Source organism: Papio anubis, chromosome 11 (assembly GCF_008728515.1).
Source record: "Papio anubis isolate 15944 chromosome 11, Panubis1.0, whole genome shotgun sequence".
Classification (NCBI taxonomy): domain Eukaryota; kingdom Metazoa; phylum Chordata; class Mammalia; order Primates; family Cercopithecidae; genus Papio; species Papio anubis.
In genome coordinates, this window is record NC_044986.1 from 69,835,844 (window position 1) to 69,853,266 (window position 17,423).

At 41.3% G+C, this 17,423-nt stretch overlaps 1 protein-coding gene across 6 annotated transcripts in view; it reads right to left on the bottom strand.

Annotated features, from left to right (window-relative positions):
- Positions 1-17,423, bottom strand: part of CFAP70 (cilia and flagella associated protein 70) — a 110,816-nt gene that overhangs the window by 30,581 nt on the left and 62,812 nt on the right. For all 6 annotated transcript variants that reach the window (XM_021943372.2, XM_021943373.2, XM_021943371.2 and 3 more), the window contains 4 exons: positions 14,231-14,356; positions 12,862-12,995; positions 12,621-12,736; positions 12,204-12,425 (listed from right to left, as the gene is read on the bottom strand). In XM_021943372.2, the coding sequence (XP_021799064.1) occupies positions 12,204-12,425; positions 12,621-12,736; positions 12,862-12,995; positions 14,231-14,356 (598 nt within the window). The remainder of the gene's footprint in view (positions 1-12,203; positions 12,426-12,620; positions 12,737-12,861; positions 12,996-14,230; positions 14,357-17,423) is intronic.

Sequence of the window (17,423 nt, forward strand, 5' to 3'; positions counted from 1 at the left end):
GGAGCCATTGTTCAGCCTACCATAGTATTTATCTATATTAGGGTTTAAGTTTGCCATTTTATTATTTGTTTTCTATTTGTTCTCTCTGCTTTTTATTCTACTATTTTCCTTTTTCTGCCTTCTGTGAATTATGTGAACATTTTTTAGTATCCCATTTTGACTTATCTATAGTGTATTAGAGTATATCTGTCAGGCCTCTGAGCCCAAGCTAATCCATCATATCCCCAGTGACCTGCACGTATACATCCAGATGGCCTGAAGCAACTGAAGATCCACAGAAGTGAAAATAGCCTTAACTGATAACATTCCACCATTGTGATTTGTTTCTGCTCCACCCTAACTGATCAATGTACTTTGTAATCTCCCCTACCCTTAAGAGGGTTCTTTATAATTCTCCCCACCCTTGAGAATGTACTTTGTACGATCCACCCCTGCCCCCAAAACCTATAAGAACCAATGATAAGCCCACTACCCTTTGCTGACTCCTTTTTCGGACTCAGCCCGCTTGCACCCAGGTGAAATAAACAGCCATGTTGCTCACACAAAGCCTGTTTGGTGATCTCTTCACACGGACGTGTGAAACATTTGGTGCCGAAGACCCAGGTCAGCCGGACTCCTTCAGGAGACCAGTCTGCTGTCCTCATCACTCCGTGAAGAGATCCACCTACGACCTCGGGTCCTCAGACCAACTAGCCCAAGGAACATCTCACCAATTTTAAATCGGGTAAGCGGCCTCTTTTTACTCTTCTCCAACCTCTGTCACTATCCCTCAACCTCTTTCTCCTTTCAATCTTGGTGCCACCCTTCAATCTCTCTCTCCTGTTAATTTCAATTCGTTTCATTTTCTGGTAGAGACAAAGGAGACATGTTTTATCCGTGGACCCAAAACTCCGGCGCTGGTCACGAACTCGGGAAGGCAGCCTTCCCTTGGTGTTAAATCATTGCGGGACGCCTCTCTGATTATTCACCCATGTTCCATTGGTGTCTGATCTCCACGGGGACGCCTGCCTTGATCATTCACCCACGTTCCGTTGGTGGCAAGTGAATTGCGGGGAGGCCTGCTTTGGCTGCTCACCCACCTTGCAGCCCAGGGCTGCTCCCCACCCCCTTCTCCGCGTCTCTACCCTTCCCTTAAAACTTGCGTCCTTCACTATGGGCAACCTTCCACCCTCCATTCCTCCTTCTTCTCCCTTACCCTGTGTTCTTGAGAACTTAAAACCTCTTCAACTCTCGCCTGACCTAAAATCTAACCATCTTATTTTCTTCTGCAATACCGCTTGGCCCCAGCACAAACTCGACAGTTGTTCCAAGTGGCCAGAGAGTGGCACTTTGAATTTGTCTATACCAAATTATTTTGCCTATCCACCCTGTGGTGCCCAACCCATGTACTCTTTTGTCCTCAATACATTCCTCCACAACTCACTACTCCATTCTTGATCTTAAAGATGCTTTTTTCACTATTCCCCTGCACCCCTCGTCCCAGCCTCTCTTTGCTTTCACTTGGAGACTGACCCTTACACCCATCAGGCTCAGCAAATTACCTGGGCTGTACTGCTGCAAGGCTTCATGGACAGCCCCCATTACTTCAGTCAAGCCCAAATTTCTTCCTCATCCATTACCTAGCTTGACATAATTCTTCATGAAAACACACATGCTCTCCCTGCTGACTGTGTCCGGTGCATCTCCCAAACCCGAACCCCTTCTAGGAAACAACAGGATTTAAATCTTAATTACCATACAATGTCGACCAGACCTAGGAGGAGCTCCCTTCAGGACAGGATGATAGATGGTTCCTCCCAGGTGATTGAGAAAAAACCCCAATGGGTATTTAGTAATTGATATGGAGACTCCTGTGGAAGCAGAGTTAAAAAATTGCCTAATAATTGGTCTTCTCAAATGTGCGAGCTGTTTGCACTCAGCCAAGCCTTAAAGCACTTATAGAATCAAAAGACTATCTCAATCCTGACTCAAAAGGTTAGCTACACCCTCTCTGAAATGAATTTGCATAAGAACTGTTGTTTATAGGAATGCATCTTGATGGGGCAGTTGGTTTGTTATGAAATACTCAGGAGCCCAGTTCAGCTCTAGGAGTCACCCTGAGTGCACAGGCAATATTGGACATGCTGGTAAGGGACCACCAGAATCCAGCAGCCCAGACCCCTTTCTTTGTGGTCAAGGCGGGAAAACAGGTGCAGGATGGCTACATCGGGAAGCGTAACTAATCCGATAAGCAGAGGTCCATGGGTGGTTACGCACCCTGGAAAGGAACTCACCCCTGAGTGCAATGGCAATGTTGGGCACGCTGGTAAAGGACCACTAGAATCCAGCAGCCTGAATCCCTTTTTTTGTGGTTAAGAGAGGCGAGAAAACAGGTGCAGGACTGCTACATCGGTGAGCATAACTAATCCGATAACCAGAGGTCCCTGGGTGGTTATGCACCCTGGAAAGGAATAAGCATTAGGACCATAGAGGACGCTCTATGGCTAATGCTCATCGGAAAATGACTAGGGGTGCTGGCATCCCTATGTTCTTTTTTCAGATGGGAAATGTTCCCCCCAAGGCAAAAACGCCCCTAAGATGTATTCTGGAGAATTGGGACCAACTTGACCCTCAGATGCTAAGAAAGAAATGACTTATATTCTTCTGCAGTACCGCCTGGCCACAATATCCTCTTCAAGGGGGAGAAACCTGGCCACCTGAGGGAAGTATAAATTATAACACCATCTTACAGTTAGATCTCTTTTGTAGAAAAGAAGACACATGGAGTGAAGTGCCATATGTACAAACTTTCTTTTCATTAAGAGAAAATTCGCAATTATGTAAAAAGTGTGATTTATGCCCTACAGGAAGCCCGCAGAGTCTACCTCCCTTCCCCAGGGCCCCCCTGACTCCTTCCCCAACTAATAAGGACCCCTCTTCAACCCATTCGGTCAAAAAGGGGTAAATAATGAGGGGATAGACAAAGGGGTAAACAATGAACCAGAGTTCCAATATTCCCCGATTATGCCCCCTCCAAGCAGTGGGAGGAGGAGAATTCGGCCCAGCCAGAGTGCACGTACGGTCTTCTCTCTCAGACTTAAAACAAATTACAACAGACCTAGGTAAATACTCAGACAACCCTGATGGACTCCTTTCCTTCCTAGGCATGGTTAGGTACTTCCACCTTTGGATACCTAGTTTTACCATCCTGACTAAACCATTATGTAAACTCACAAAAGCAAACCTAGCTGACCCTATAGATCCTAAATCCTTTCCGCACTCTTCTTTCCGTTCCTTAAAAACAGCCCTAGAGGCTGCCCCAACACTAGCTCTCCCTAACTCATCCCAACCCCTTTTCATTACACATAGCCAAAGTGCAGGGCTGTGTGGTTGAAGTTCTTACACAAGAGCCAGGACCGTGCCCTGTCGCCTTTCTGTCCAAACAACTTGATCTTACTGTTTTAGCCTAGCCCGCATGTCTGCATGTGATGGCTGCTGCCACCCTAATACTTTAGAGGCCCTCAAAATCACAAACTATGCTCAACTCACTCTCTACAGTTCTCATAACTTCCTCACACCTGACACATACTTTCTGCTCCCCGGCTCCTTCAGCTATACTCAATCTTTGTTGAGTCTCCCACAATTACCATTGTTCCTGGCCCAGACTTCAATCCAGCCTCCCACATTATTCCTAATACCACACCTGACCTCCATGACTGTATCTCTCTGATCCACCTGGCATTGACTCCATTTCCCCATATTTCCTTCTTTCCTGTTCCTCACCTGATCACACTTGGTTTATTGATGGCAGTTCCACCAGGCCTAATCGCCACATACCAGCAAAGGCAGGCTATGCTATAATATCTTCCACATCTATCATTGAGGCTACTGCTCTATCCCCCTCCACTACCTCTCAACAAGCCGAACTCATTGCCTTAATTTGGGCCCCCACTCTTGTAAAAGGACTACACGTCAATGTTTATACTGACCCCATATCCTGCACCACCATGCTGTTTTATGGGCTGAAAGGTTTCCTCACTTCGCAAGGGTCCTCCATCATTAATGCCTCTTTAATAAAAACTCTTCTCCAGGCCTCTTTACTTCCAAAGGTCCATACACAGCAAGGGCCATCAAAAGGCATCAGATCCCATCTCTCAGGGAAACGCTTATGCTGATAAGGTAGCTAAAAAAGCAGCTAGCGTTCCAACTTCTATCCCTCATGGCAGTTTTTCTCCTTCTCATCCAGCCACTCCCACCTACTCCCCCGCTGAAACTTCCACCCATCTTTTCCCATACAAGGCAGATGGTTCTTGGGCCAAGGAAAATATATCCTTCCATTCTATTCTGTCGTCATTTCATAACCTCTTCCATGTAGGTTACAAGCCGGTAGCCTGCCTCTTAGAACCTCTCATTTCCTTTCCATCGTGGAAATCTGTCCTCAAGGAAATCACTTCTCAGTGTTCCATCTGCTATTCTACTACTCCTCAGGGATTATTCAGGCCCCCTCCCTTCCCTACACATCAAGCTCAGGGATTTGCCCCTGCCCAGGACTGGCAAATTGGTTCTACTCACATGCCCAGAGTCAGGAAACTAAAATACTTGGTCTGGGTAGACACTTTCACTGGATAGGTAGAGGCCTTTCCCACAGGGTCTGAGAAGGCCATCGTGGTCATTTCTTCCCTTCTGTCAGACATAATTCCTTGGTTTGGACTTCCCACCTCTATACAGTCCGATAACGGACTGGACTCTATCAGTCAAATCACCCAAGCAGTTTCTCAGGCTCTTGGTATTTAGCGGCCCCTGGTTTTACCTCAAACTGCCACCCTTAAGTCTCTCTTTAAGTGGATAGAAGATCTTCAGTAACAAAGTACACTCCAATACTTTCACCCTGATGAAGTCCTATTCTTTACTTTTTTTTTTTTTTTTTTTTTGAGATGCAGTCTCACTCTGTCACCCAGGCTAGAGTGCAATGGCCCAATCTTGGCTCGCTGCAAGCTCCACCTCCCAGGTTCACACCATTCTCCTGCATCAGCCTCCTGAGTAGCTGGGACTACAGGCGCCCACCACCATGCCCAGCTAATTTTTTGTATTTTTAGTAGAGACGGGGTTTCACCGTGTTAGCCAGAATGGTCTTGATCTCCTGACCTCGTGATTCGCCCACCTCGGCCTCCCAGAGTGCTGGGATTACAGGCGTGAGCCACCGTGCCTGGCTATTCTTTATTTTTATACTTACCCTTATTCTCATTCCTGTTCTTATGCCACCATCTACCTCTCCCCAGCTGTCTCCACCACACTATCAATCTCAGTTACTCTCTCCTAGCCGTTTCTAATCCTTTAACAAACAATTGCTGGCTTTGCATTTCTCTTTCCTCCAAAATCATCGAGGCCTTGACTTACTTACTGCTAAAAAAAAAGAGGACTCTGTATATTTTTAAATGAAGAGTGTTGTTTTTACCTAAATCAGTCTGGCCTGGTATATGACAACATTAAAAAAAAAAAAAAAAAACAAACTCAAGGATAGAGCCCAAAAACTCGCCAACCAAGCAAATAATTACACTGAACCCCCTTTGACACTCTGTAATTAGATGTCCTGGGTACTCCCAATTCTTAGTCCTTTAATACCTGTTTTTCTCCTTATTCAGACCTTGTCTTTTGTTTAGTTTTTTAATTCATACAAAAACTGCATCCAGGCCATCACCAATAATTCTATATGACAAATGCTCCTTCTAATAACCCCACAATATCACTCCTTAACCTCAAAATCTTCAGTTGAATCTCTCCCACTGTAGGTACCCACGCCGCCCCAATCCCACTTGAAGCAGCCCTGAGAAACATCGCCCATTATCTCTCCATACCACCCCCAAAAATTTTCGCTGCCCCAACACTTTACCAGTATTTTGTTTTATTTTTCTTATTAATATAAGAAGACAGGAATGTCAGGCCTCTGAGCCCAAGCTAATCCATCATATCCCCAGTGACCTGCACGTATACATCCAGATGGCCTGAAGCAACTGAAGATCCACAGAAGTGAAAATAGCCTTAACTGATGACATTCCACCATTGTGATTTGTTTCTGCCCCACCCTAACTGATCAACGTACTTTGTAATCTCCCCTACTCGTAAAAGGGTTCTTCATAATTCTCCCCACCCTTGAGAATGTACTTTGTGAGATCCACCCCCTGCCCCAAAAACATTGCTCTTAACTTCACTGCCTAACCCAAAACCTATAAGAACCAATGATAAGCCCACCACCCTTTGCTGACTCCTTTTTCGGACTCAGTCCGCTTGCACCCAGGTGAAACAAACAGCCATGTTGCTCACACAAAACCTGTTTGGTGATCTCCTCACACGGACACGTGAAACAATATCTAACTGTGGTTTGTTTTTTAGTGGTTCCTGTTAAGACAGAGCTGCAAACTATAGCCTACGGGCCATATCTGGCCTGCCACCTATATGTATAAAAAAAAGTTGTTTTAGGACACAATCACATCCATTTTTAAATGCATTGTCTATGACTGCTTTCACATTACAGTAGCAGAGTTGATTACTTATGACAGAGACCAGATGGCCCACTTTCAAATTACTGTTTTAAAAAATATTTTATACTTGCACCTTGTAAGAGAGTTTGCCACACCACTTCATGCTGCTTCCATTACTGCAAATAGAACATTAGTCTTATAAATGTGACTTCCACTGATAGAATGGAAACTAAATTACAAGAGGTAGGTAAATTAGATACATAAGAAACTGAGACAAATTAAATGGAACACATGTACATTGCTCCATTAGTGATATATGGAAGTAGAGAAATACAATATTGGGTTAAATGAAGGCAGGCAAGAGATTGGGCTATTTTGAATTACCAACAGAAGAATGTGTTGGGCTATGAGTCTAGATGAAGAAGATGGAGACTTACGGTTAAACAGGGTAGATAGGTTACATATATATATTTCCTTATTCTTATTTCGAAAATCTCACTAAAATGAGAATTTAAAATGTATAAAACTACAAAGATGAAGAAAACAGCAGAGGAAAAATCAACTACAAGAAATATCAAAAAACCTTTGAAGGACAGAAAAGTAGATGGGAAGGACTTCTGCTTCTGGCAATTATTGACTGGGTCATTCAGACCAATTTCCCACTGAGGGCAACCAGAAAAGGTGAACAAAATATATGTTTTAAAAACATGCTTGAATATACCAGAGAGCTAACCAGATAGACTCTCTAAGCTCAAATCTAGGAAATGCAGAAACCCAGGGTTTCAGCTCATCATTTGAAACTACACTTTTTTTTTTCTTTTTGAGATGGACTCTCACTCTGTCGCTGAGGCTGGAATGCAGTGGCACTGTGTTGGCTCACTGCAACCTCCATCTCCTGGGTTCAAGCAATTCTCCTGCCTCAGACTCCCAAGTATCTGGGATTACAGGCGGCCACCACCATGCCTGGCTAGTTTTTATATTTTTAGTAGAGATGGGGTTTCCCCCAGTCTGGTATCGAACTCCTGACCTCAGGTGATTCACTCATCTCAGCCTCCGAAAGTGCTGGGATTACAGGCATGAGCCACTGCGCCCGGCCTGAAACTATATTTTCTTGCAGGGGTATACGAGTCTCAAGCGTGACACTGGGAGTCTGGCAGGCTCCACTTTACTTTTGATTGACTCTCAAGGATGTGTATGGCAGACACTGGTAGACAATGACCACCAAAAGGAATTTGAGTTGAGACACCAAAGAGCTACACTCTAAAGGATGAAACTGAAATAGGCCTTCACAGGAATTATAAGTCATCTTCAAATCCTCTTGATCCCTCAAACTGAATTAGTTTACCAACAGAGTGTCCTATATATGATTTAAAAATAACCAGACACACAAGGATACCTGACAATATGAACCAAAACAAATAAAAAGGAGAGAAAATATAAGTAGTGTCACAGGAGGTGGTGACACAAACTTTACAGTTGCCAAGGCCAGCTTGGTCATGGAGACCCTAACCCAGCGGCACTAGACGAATTAAAGACACACACACACACAGAGATATTGAGTATGGAGTGGGAAATTGGGGCTGACAGCCTTCAGAGCTGAGAGCCTTGAATAGTTTTACCCACATATATATTGACAGCAAGCCAGTGATAAGCATTGTTTCTATAGATTATGGATTCACTAAAAGTATGCCTTAGGGGAAACAAAGGCATGGGCTCTGGCTAGTTATCTGCAGCAGAAACATGTCCTTAAGGCACAGATCACTCATGCTATTGTTTGTGGTTTAAGAATGCCTTAAGTGGTTTTCCACCTTGGGTGGGCCAGGTGTTCCTTGCCCTCATTCTGGTAAACCCACAGCCTTCAGGGTGGGGCGTCATGGCCATCACAAACCTTTTACAGTGCTGCAGAGATTTTGTTTATGGCCAGTTTTGGGGCCAGTTTATGGCCAGATTTGGAGGCCTGTTCCCAACAATAGTCACTGTGATCAAGAAAATAAAGATCAGATTAAGAATTTAATCAGAACAGTAAACTATAATAAAAGTGATGAAATGGGAATTTCAGAGCCTATTGCTCCTGCACTACAAATCTGTACAGGCTGTTACTGTACTGAATACTGGAGGCAACTATAATACAATGGTAAGTATTTGTGTATCTAAACATAGAAAAGGTACAGTAAAAATACAGTATTATAATATCACGGGACCACTGTCACACACGTGATTCATCATTGACTGAAACGTTATGTGGTACATGACTACATTTTTATGTGTATGAAAAAAAGATCCTTTGATTATGTAAGAAAATATTGTTAATCCTAGGTGATAGAGGCAAATATATTTTTTCTATTTTACTATTTATTAATGTGTATTGTAGAATAAACTTATTTTATGCATGCATGGCCTCAATATGTTTATTACTCATACTTTTCTTAGGAAGCTACTGGAGGATGTGCTCCACCAAAATGAGGAAGCAAAGTATGAAAGAGGAAGGCACAGAATCCAAGAAACGATGCATCTTGAAGTTAAAGGAGATTTTCAGAATCACAGCAAAGGAACGTCCCAGGAGAAGAGTTACCCATCAGGCCTAGAGGGTAAGCACTCAGAATTGAAGAAGGAAGATAGAAGGCTTTGGAGGAAGAAGTATCTCTAGGGGGGAAAAATGGACTGATGCATTTTAACGTATCTCTCTATCTATCTATCTATCTATCTATCTATCTATCTATCTATCTATCTATTTTTCTGAGATGGAGTCTTGCTCTGTTACCCAGGCTGGAGTGTAGTGGTGCAATCTCAGCTCACTGTAACCTCCGCCTCCCAGGTTCAAGCGATTCTCCTGCCTCAGCAGGAGTTGCTGGGACTACAGGTGCTCGCCACTACACCCAGCTAATTTTTGTTTTTTTAGTAGAGATGGGTTTCGCCATATCGGCCAAGCTGGTCTTGAACCCCTGACCTCAGGTGATCCACCCGCCTCGGCCTCCCAAAGTGCTGGGATTATAGGTGTGAGACACCGTGCCCGGCCAAACATATCGAAAATATGGATGGGCACTTGACAATACTTTTGAAGCATGTGGGGAAGAAGGCAAAAGGAACACAGAACTCTAAGTTTTCTGAATAAATTAGGCAATTATTAGTTCTTGGAAAAATAAAGCTATAAAAGAACAAAAAAATACAGAAAGTGGCTCAGCAGAGAACAGTATGTTTATAGAAATAATAATATAAACATTGATATTGATGTGTCTTACCTGTCTAATATATCTCAGGTTCTGTCAATGCCATAGTCTTCTGGACCCTCAGGTACATGCTCTGTATCAGGCACTTTGGCAACTGCTTCTCTATGAGAGGCCCAGTCACAGTCCTGCTGATAAGGCTGACTGCCAGCACTTGGGTTCATGGAGGCCTACTACCTAGGAGCTACTTATTTCTTCACCAAAGAGAGCCAGGCCCTCCCCGACCCCTTGGTTGGACAGTTAGTTCAACCAGTCACATAATCTGAGTTCCTGGCTCTTCTCACCACTTCTGGATGGGACAAAATTCTATACTTTAGGGTATGGCATATGACTTCCCAAGCAGGTACCAAGAGGACCAGACTATAAAACTTAGAAGTATGGGTGCAATTAACTCCACAGTTGATTAATTTTGACCAACGGAAGAGAAGAGACAAAAGAACAGATTCTCCTTCCTTCTTCCCTCCCATATTATTCAGATTCATGGTTTCCCTGTATAGCCTGAATGCTTGGAGATGTCCCATAAGACTGAGCAAGTTTACCTGCAAAGCAACCAGTTGCATTCTTTGCAGTTTATCATAATGAAATGGCTAATGTAGACATAAGGTGTCACCTTATATTGGTTCATAGCCTTTGTTGCCTCTCATACCATTTTTTCTTCACTCTGCCTGTACTGAAATTAACTCTTCTAATTAAAGTATTAGCATTAAATTCTTGACTCAGGCTCTATTTTACATTAAATTCAGGCTAATAGAATTGATTTTACAACAAAAAATTGATATGAGTACATAAAGATGATGAACATAAACTGAAAAAGAGTAACATTTCAAACTCAAAAAAATAAAGAGAAACATTTAAACTTTAGAAGCATAAATCAATGATTTAAAGAACATATATAGAGAAGAGTAACAAAACCAAAGCTGGTTCTTTGAAAAGATTATGTTAGGCCTTTGTCAAGACTTACCAAGAGAAAAAGGCAGAGGATGCAAATAAACAAAATGCAAGTTGAATGGGGTAAATAATTACTAACAAAATCCATATTAAAAATAACAAGAGGCTGGGCGTGGTGGCTCATGCCTATAATCCCAGCACTTAGGGAGGCCAAGGCAGGCAGATTGCCTGAGGTCAGGCATTTGAGGCCAGCCTGGGCAACATGGTGAAACCCTGTCTCTACTAAAAACACAAAATGAGCCAGGTGTGGCAGCACATATCTGTAGTTCCAGCGACTTGGGAGGCTGAGGCAGGAGGATTGGTTGAACCTGGGAGGCAGAGGTTGAAGTGAGCCAAGATTGCACCACAGCACTCCAGCCTGGGTGACAAAGCAAGACTCCATCCCAAAAAAAAAAAAGACTTGTAGATGAATGTCCATAGCACTTTTATTTTAATAGTTCCCAACTAAAAACAACACAGATATCTATCAACAGGTGAATGGATGAACTAATTGTGGTATATCCATACAACGGAATACTACTTAGCAATAAAAAGGTATGAAGTATTGATACAAGCAACAACATGTTTAAATCTCAAAGTAATTATGCTTAGATAAAAAAGAGTACATACTGCGTGATTCTATTTAATTCTGGAAATTCTAGAAAATTCCAGGTGTTTTCTAGAATTCAAAAATTCTAGAAAATGCAAACTTATCTATGGTAATAGAAAGCACATCAGTAGTTGTCTGGAAATGGGAGCAGGAGAAAGAGATGCCCACAACTGGGCATGAGGAAAGTTTCAGGGACAATGAATATGTTCACTATGTTGATTGTGGTGATGTTTTCTTGATTGTGCACATATGTCAAAATTTATCAAATTGTACATATTAAATATGTGCAATTTTTGAAATGTCAGTTACACCTCAAACTGTTAAAAAACGTAGGCACACAAAATAATAATGCACACATGCAAGGAACACACAAACAAAAACACACAAACCACACATTAGAAAGGCGATATCTTAAAGTGGAAGAAAAGAGAATCACAGAACAGTGGGGGAAAGGGAGTAGATAAATACATTTGAGAATCGTAAGAGAGGGACTTCATGTGGTAGAGAGAAAAGTGAGGGGGGGAAAATTAAATTTACTCTGTTAGAATGGTACTCCTTTTAAAGACAGTAAATTCTCTAAGATTAAAACAATTGAATCTCAATAGTAGAAGCTTCAGATCACTAATCATATGAATGAGGAAATATTTAGAAGTTAAGAGTTTTTCCTGGTATCGCTGAAATAACTTAAACTCCATGTATTCATTCATCTGACAAATATTTACGGAGTGCCTACCATGTGCCAGCTTCTGTTCTTAAGGCCAGTACTTTTCTTTTTATTTTTTAAATTTTGTTTTAGAGATGGGATCTTGGTCACTCAAGTTAGAGTGCAGTGGCATGATCACAGCTCACTGCAACCTTGAACTCCTGGGTTCAAGTGATCCTCCCATCTTAGCCTCCCAGGTTGCTAGGACTACAGGTGTGAGCCACCACACCTGGCAGTAATTTTTCTAATAGCCACTCATCACCTCTATTCCCTGGCCCTACCTGCTGGGGCTTCCACCTTGATTGCTGTTGCAGAACCATTTGTGATTCCCCAAGGGCCTAAACTAGATTCTCTCTTCCCTCTTTCCTCAATGTCTTCCACAACACCAGCGCTCTTTTGCTTTGTTACTTGTGCCTGAAGCATCTGTGCCTGAAGCTGTTTGGAGGCCTCATGAAATGCCATTTCCATTCGAATATCATTGTTTTGAATTTCATAGTACAAACCTGGGGAAAGAAAAATGTTGAAATAAATATGACTATTTCCCCACTATCATATACTAAAGAATTGTATTTCACTTATTTTTTCCATATTTTACCAAAGTTTAAGAACTACATGATGAGCCACTGAAGAAGAGAAAGGAAAAAGGGAGAATCTTATAATGGGGAGAAAACACATTCAGATTACAGGAAAATATCTACCAAGTAAAGTCCAGGCTACAACATTAGTTGGTTCCAAGCAAGTAGCATCCTCAAAGAAAATTTCTGCTTGCTCATAGTTCTCCAACAGGACAGCCAGGACACCACACAGCAACAAGCTGAGAAAAGATCACCAACATGATTAACAACATGGTCCCATGTCACATTTATGGAACCAAGACAATTTCATGTAGAAACTTATCTGTTCCTTCCCACTGATTCCTCATCTCCTTTCCACCTATACCTGTGGATATGACTCTGGTTGAGGGAAAGGGCTTTCCGAAAACACTCTTGTGCTTTGATGTTGTCTTCAGTTAGGAGGCAGAAGGCACCATAGTCCAACCAGTGATCCAGATTCTGGGGCTCACGGACCAATCTCTATGCATCAGGAGAGCCAAGATTATTTGTGATACTATGTCCTATTTTTATGCATACAACATCACATGGTAAACATGATAAATACTGTAAGTTCTATGAAAGCAGAGGTTGTGACTTCTTTTTTGCTTATCACTGAATCTCAAACGCCTAGCGCAATCGCTGTTCTGGCCTTTAGTAGGTGGTTGAAAAAAGTATTAATATAATTAAAAATTTGAATCATCAAGCTATTTATTCCTAGTGTCAGTATTCTGGTCACTTTAAACTCACCTTGGGAGCCTAAAGATTCATTGTATTGTATATCAACCATATATAATAATTTCTGCATTAATCTTCAGATGGCAAATATAAGTTTATCTACAAATCTGAAAAATTCACTTCATGATGAGTGAAAACTATAAAAATTGCTTAAAGAAATTTAAAAAGACATAAATAAATGTAAAGACATTCCATGTTCATGGATTGGATGACTTAATATTGTTAAGATGCCAATCCTATCCAAAGCAAGCTGCAGATACAAGGCAATCCCTATAAAAATCCCAGTGAAATGCCTCAAAATTCTCAAAAAGTTAAACACAGAATTACTGTATGTCCCAGCAATTTCATTCGTAAGTATATAGCCAAAATAATTAAAAATAGGTACTCATACGAACGCTTATGTACAAATATTTTTGAGTTTTGAGAGTGCTTTATATTCTGGATACAAATCCTTTGTGATATATATGTTTTATAAATATTTTCTCCTAATCTGTACTTTTTCTTTTCTTTCTCTTATGACCTCCATAGAGCAAACATTTTCAACTTTGATGAAATTCCATTTTATCACATTTTTCTTTGATCGATCATGTTTCGGTGTCATGTCTAAGAACTCTTCCTGATTCCAGGTCAAGATTCTGTCCTATGTTTCTTCTAAAAGTGTTATAGTTTTACGTTTTACATTTAGATATATGTTCCATTTGGAGTTGATTTTTGTAAAATGTTTAAGGTTGAGGTTTATTTTACTTTTTGCAATTGTTCTAACACTATTTACTGAAAAGACTATCCTTTCTCCATTGAATTTCTTTTGTCAAAAGTTGAATGACCTTATTTGTGGGGGCCTATTTTTGGACTCTATTTTATTGTTCTATGTGTCTACACTTTCACCCATCAAGTTGGATTTTAAACAATCAAAAATGACTATTTATTATGCCCATATTTCACAAATAATACTAGCAATCACTGTGAAGATGTTTAATTACCTCTTTATAATATGCTGCTGCCATCTCAAAGTTCTCATTGACTTCTGCTTCAAATGCAAAGAGTCGAAGCTGTTCACTGCTTGTAAAAATGGTTGCAATAGTGCCTTGGACATCATCTGGCATGGTCTTGTCAACGTCAAGATGTTAGGTAGACAAAAATGAAACAATTACAAGTACAGAGATTTCATAAGCATAAATCCAATATGAGATCCAGTCATGACATCTAAAATGATACTGATTGACATCTATAATGACAGTCTTGCCAAAAAAGTAAAAGAATAAGAGTGAACCAGGAGAGAAATGTCAAGGGTGAAAGAGAAGCTCAGGTATCTGAATACCAACAGTCTGAACTCATGGAAGTAAGTAAAAATTGCTTAGGGCAGAAATGACTGCCTCAACCCTCAGGGCATTCATAGTCCCTGTGCAGGTCACCTCTGAACTCAAACAGCTTCCTTCATTTTCTCTAGTGTATATGACAAATATTATCTTTTTTTTTTTTGCATCATGACATGAAAAAGGTTGGCAAGCCCTGGCTAGGGTCTTTAAATGTGAAGAAAACAGGATATTAAGGGTAAAGCTTTAGAAGACAAATCTATAGTTTTATTAAGAAATATGGACTGATAGATCCTTCAAAGGAAACAAAAAGGTAGGAGGAAAACCAGAAAAAGAATATATCCTACACACACAGATTGGGAGAGCAGGTCTGGTGTAATTAGGAATCTCCTGAGTCAGAAGCTATGGTCAAGAAAGAGTCCACAAAATTATTTAATTAGAAGTCAAAATAACATCAGTGACTTTAATAAGGACAACTGCTAAGAAATGTGGACAGTAAAGCCAAATTTGAGATAGGCCAAAGAGGAGTTTCCGACCATTGATTAATGCTTTTGTCCTGTTCTTTTTAGTTTTGATTATCTTGAGCCCCAAATCCTTGCAGCAATGCACTTCTGCACCCAAAACAGAATACTCTAATATCCCACTCCCAGATCCAACATTCCACGTCTTGTCTTCCACCTTTTTGTTACTTAGCGCACTGGAAACTGCTGACTTTATTTCCTTCAGTTCCAATAAGCTCATCACTTCCCAAATGGATCAGCCTGAACCTCATGATTACCCACTCAGGCTACTCTCTCACCAGCATACTTTCATCTCAGGCATCCTTGTCCCTCTCCTGCATTTGTCCTGAAAATTCTCAAATTAAAACAATCATGCAATCTGACTTCTTCATTCTAAAACAAGAGCAGCTAACTGGTCCTAAGGAAAACTGCATAGACACAGAGACTGGTATCTAAGCTGCCACAAACTCTTGTGGCATTCAGTCTTAGCTGGAGACCTTTAATACCCTTAGTAATCTATGTATTTGTCTTTGCTTAGCAGCATATTCCATAATGCTACGCAGTATCTAAGTTTTCTTCTCTTTCTTCAAGTTTTTCATTCAATCCTCATCCCCTTCACTTTCAGTAAACACCTTACTTCACAGAGATAATAGAAATCATTAAGTAAGAAATCCCTCAACTATTACACTCCCTAGCTAAATTATTTATTTCTGGATCTATTGTATCACTTTCTTTTCAGTCTCAGAGAAAGAAGTGTTGCAGCCTTCTCTGTTTCAAAGTTAATCCTTCCATTTAAAGTCTTGGCCCTTTCCCAGGTGTATACCCTGAGCCTGCCATCAATTATCCCCTCTTTCCTCAATTTTCAGCTTCTCCCACTGTGCTGACTTTTTCCCAAACCTGTGCATGTGCTCAAGTCTTTTTCATCTTAAAAAGAAAATCCCAGGCCAGGAGCGGGTGGCTCATGCCTATAATCCCAGCACTTTGGAAGGCCATGGCTGGTGGATCGCTTGAGTTCAAGAGTTCGAGACCAGTCTGGGCAACACGGTGAAACCCCATTTCTACAAAAAAAATAGAAAAATTAGCTAGGCGTGGTGTGCACCTATAGTCCCAACTACTTGAGGGGCTGAGGTGGCAGGATTGCTTGAGCCTGGAAAGTTGAGGCTATAGTGAGCCACAATTGCACTGCTGCACTCCAGCCTGGGCGAGAAAGAGAGAAAGGGAGAAAGAGAGGAAGGGAGAAAGAGAGGAAGGGAGGAGAGGGAGGGAGGGAGGAAGGGAGGGAGGAAGGGAGGAGAGGGAGGGAGGAGAGGGAGGGAGGGAGGAAGGAAGGAAGGAAGGGGAGGGAGGGAGGGAGGGAGGGAGGAAGGAAGGGAGGAAGGGAAGAAAATCCCTATAACTTCTAGCTACTACTTTTCCACTTTTTTCCTTCATCATCCAACTTGAATTTATATTCATCTGTTTCTTGATTGCTCATTTACTCCTCAATTCATTATAATTTGAATCCCCCCATTAGCCCAATAATACTGCTATGTAAAGGTTAACAATAACTTCCTTATTGTCAAATCCAATGAAGACTTCAGTTTGTTTTTCTTGAATTCCTAGGAGGATTTGACAATGTTGACTACTTTTCTTTAAAATTCTTTTCCTTTGGCTTCTGTGACACCATTGTCTCTGGCTCTTTGCCTCTTTAACAGTCCCACTTGTCTCCTTCAATTTTTCATTCATTCCTTAAATGTTGTTATTTCCTAGGGTTCTACTGCCAGCTGTCTTCTCTCATGTTTTTCTCAGGCAGCTCATCTATGACCATAGCATCCATATATCATGGCTCCCCAGATCTGATCTCTAGCTCAGATCTCTATCTTGGGCAAAACCCCACTAGAGCCTATGTTCAAAAGTGAATTCAGTACCATCTGCCTCCCACCAAATTTACTCATAATTGCTTTCCATGTCCTGGTTAATGTTTTTCTTTTCTTTTTAGTATCAACCAAGAAGTACTGAATGGTATCAATCACCCATTGAAACTTAACTTAAACTTTTTCCTCCTTATTATGCAATAATCAACTAATATCACAGTTTTGTCACCTCTAACTCATCCTCCATAGTGCTATCAGAGTGTTTTAGCAAATGTAAACCCGATCGTATTATACCTCAGTGTAAAATAATTCAATGTATTGTTCCCAACTACTAGTGAGGAAAAAGTCAAAACTTCTTTTTCTCAAGCTCTACTCTCAATTGCTTTTCAAATCAAATCATCCATGCCCAAGGCAGGACTGTTCTCTTAATCCTTTGATGCTGGACACTCCTGTCCTACCCTCCTCCAGGAAGACAGAACAAAGTGAAATAAGAGGTGATGGTGGTAG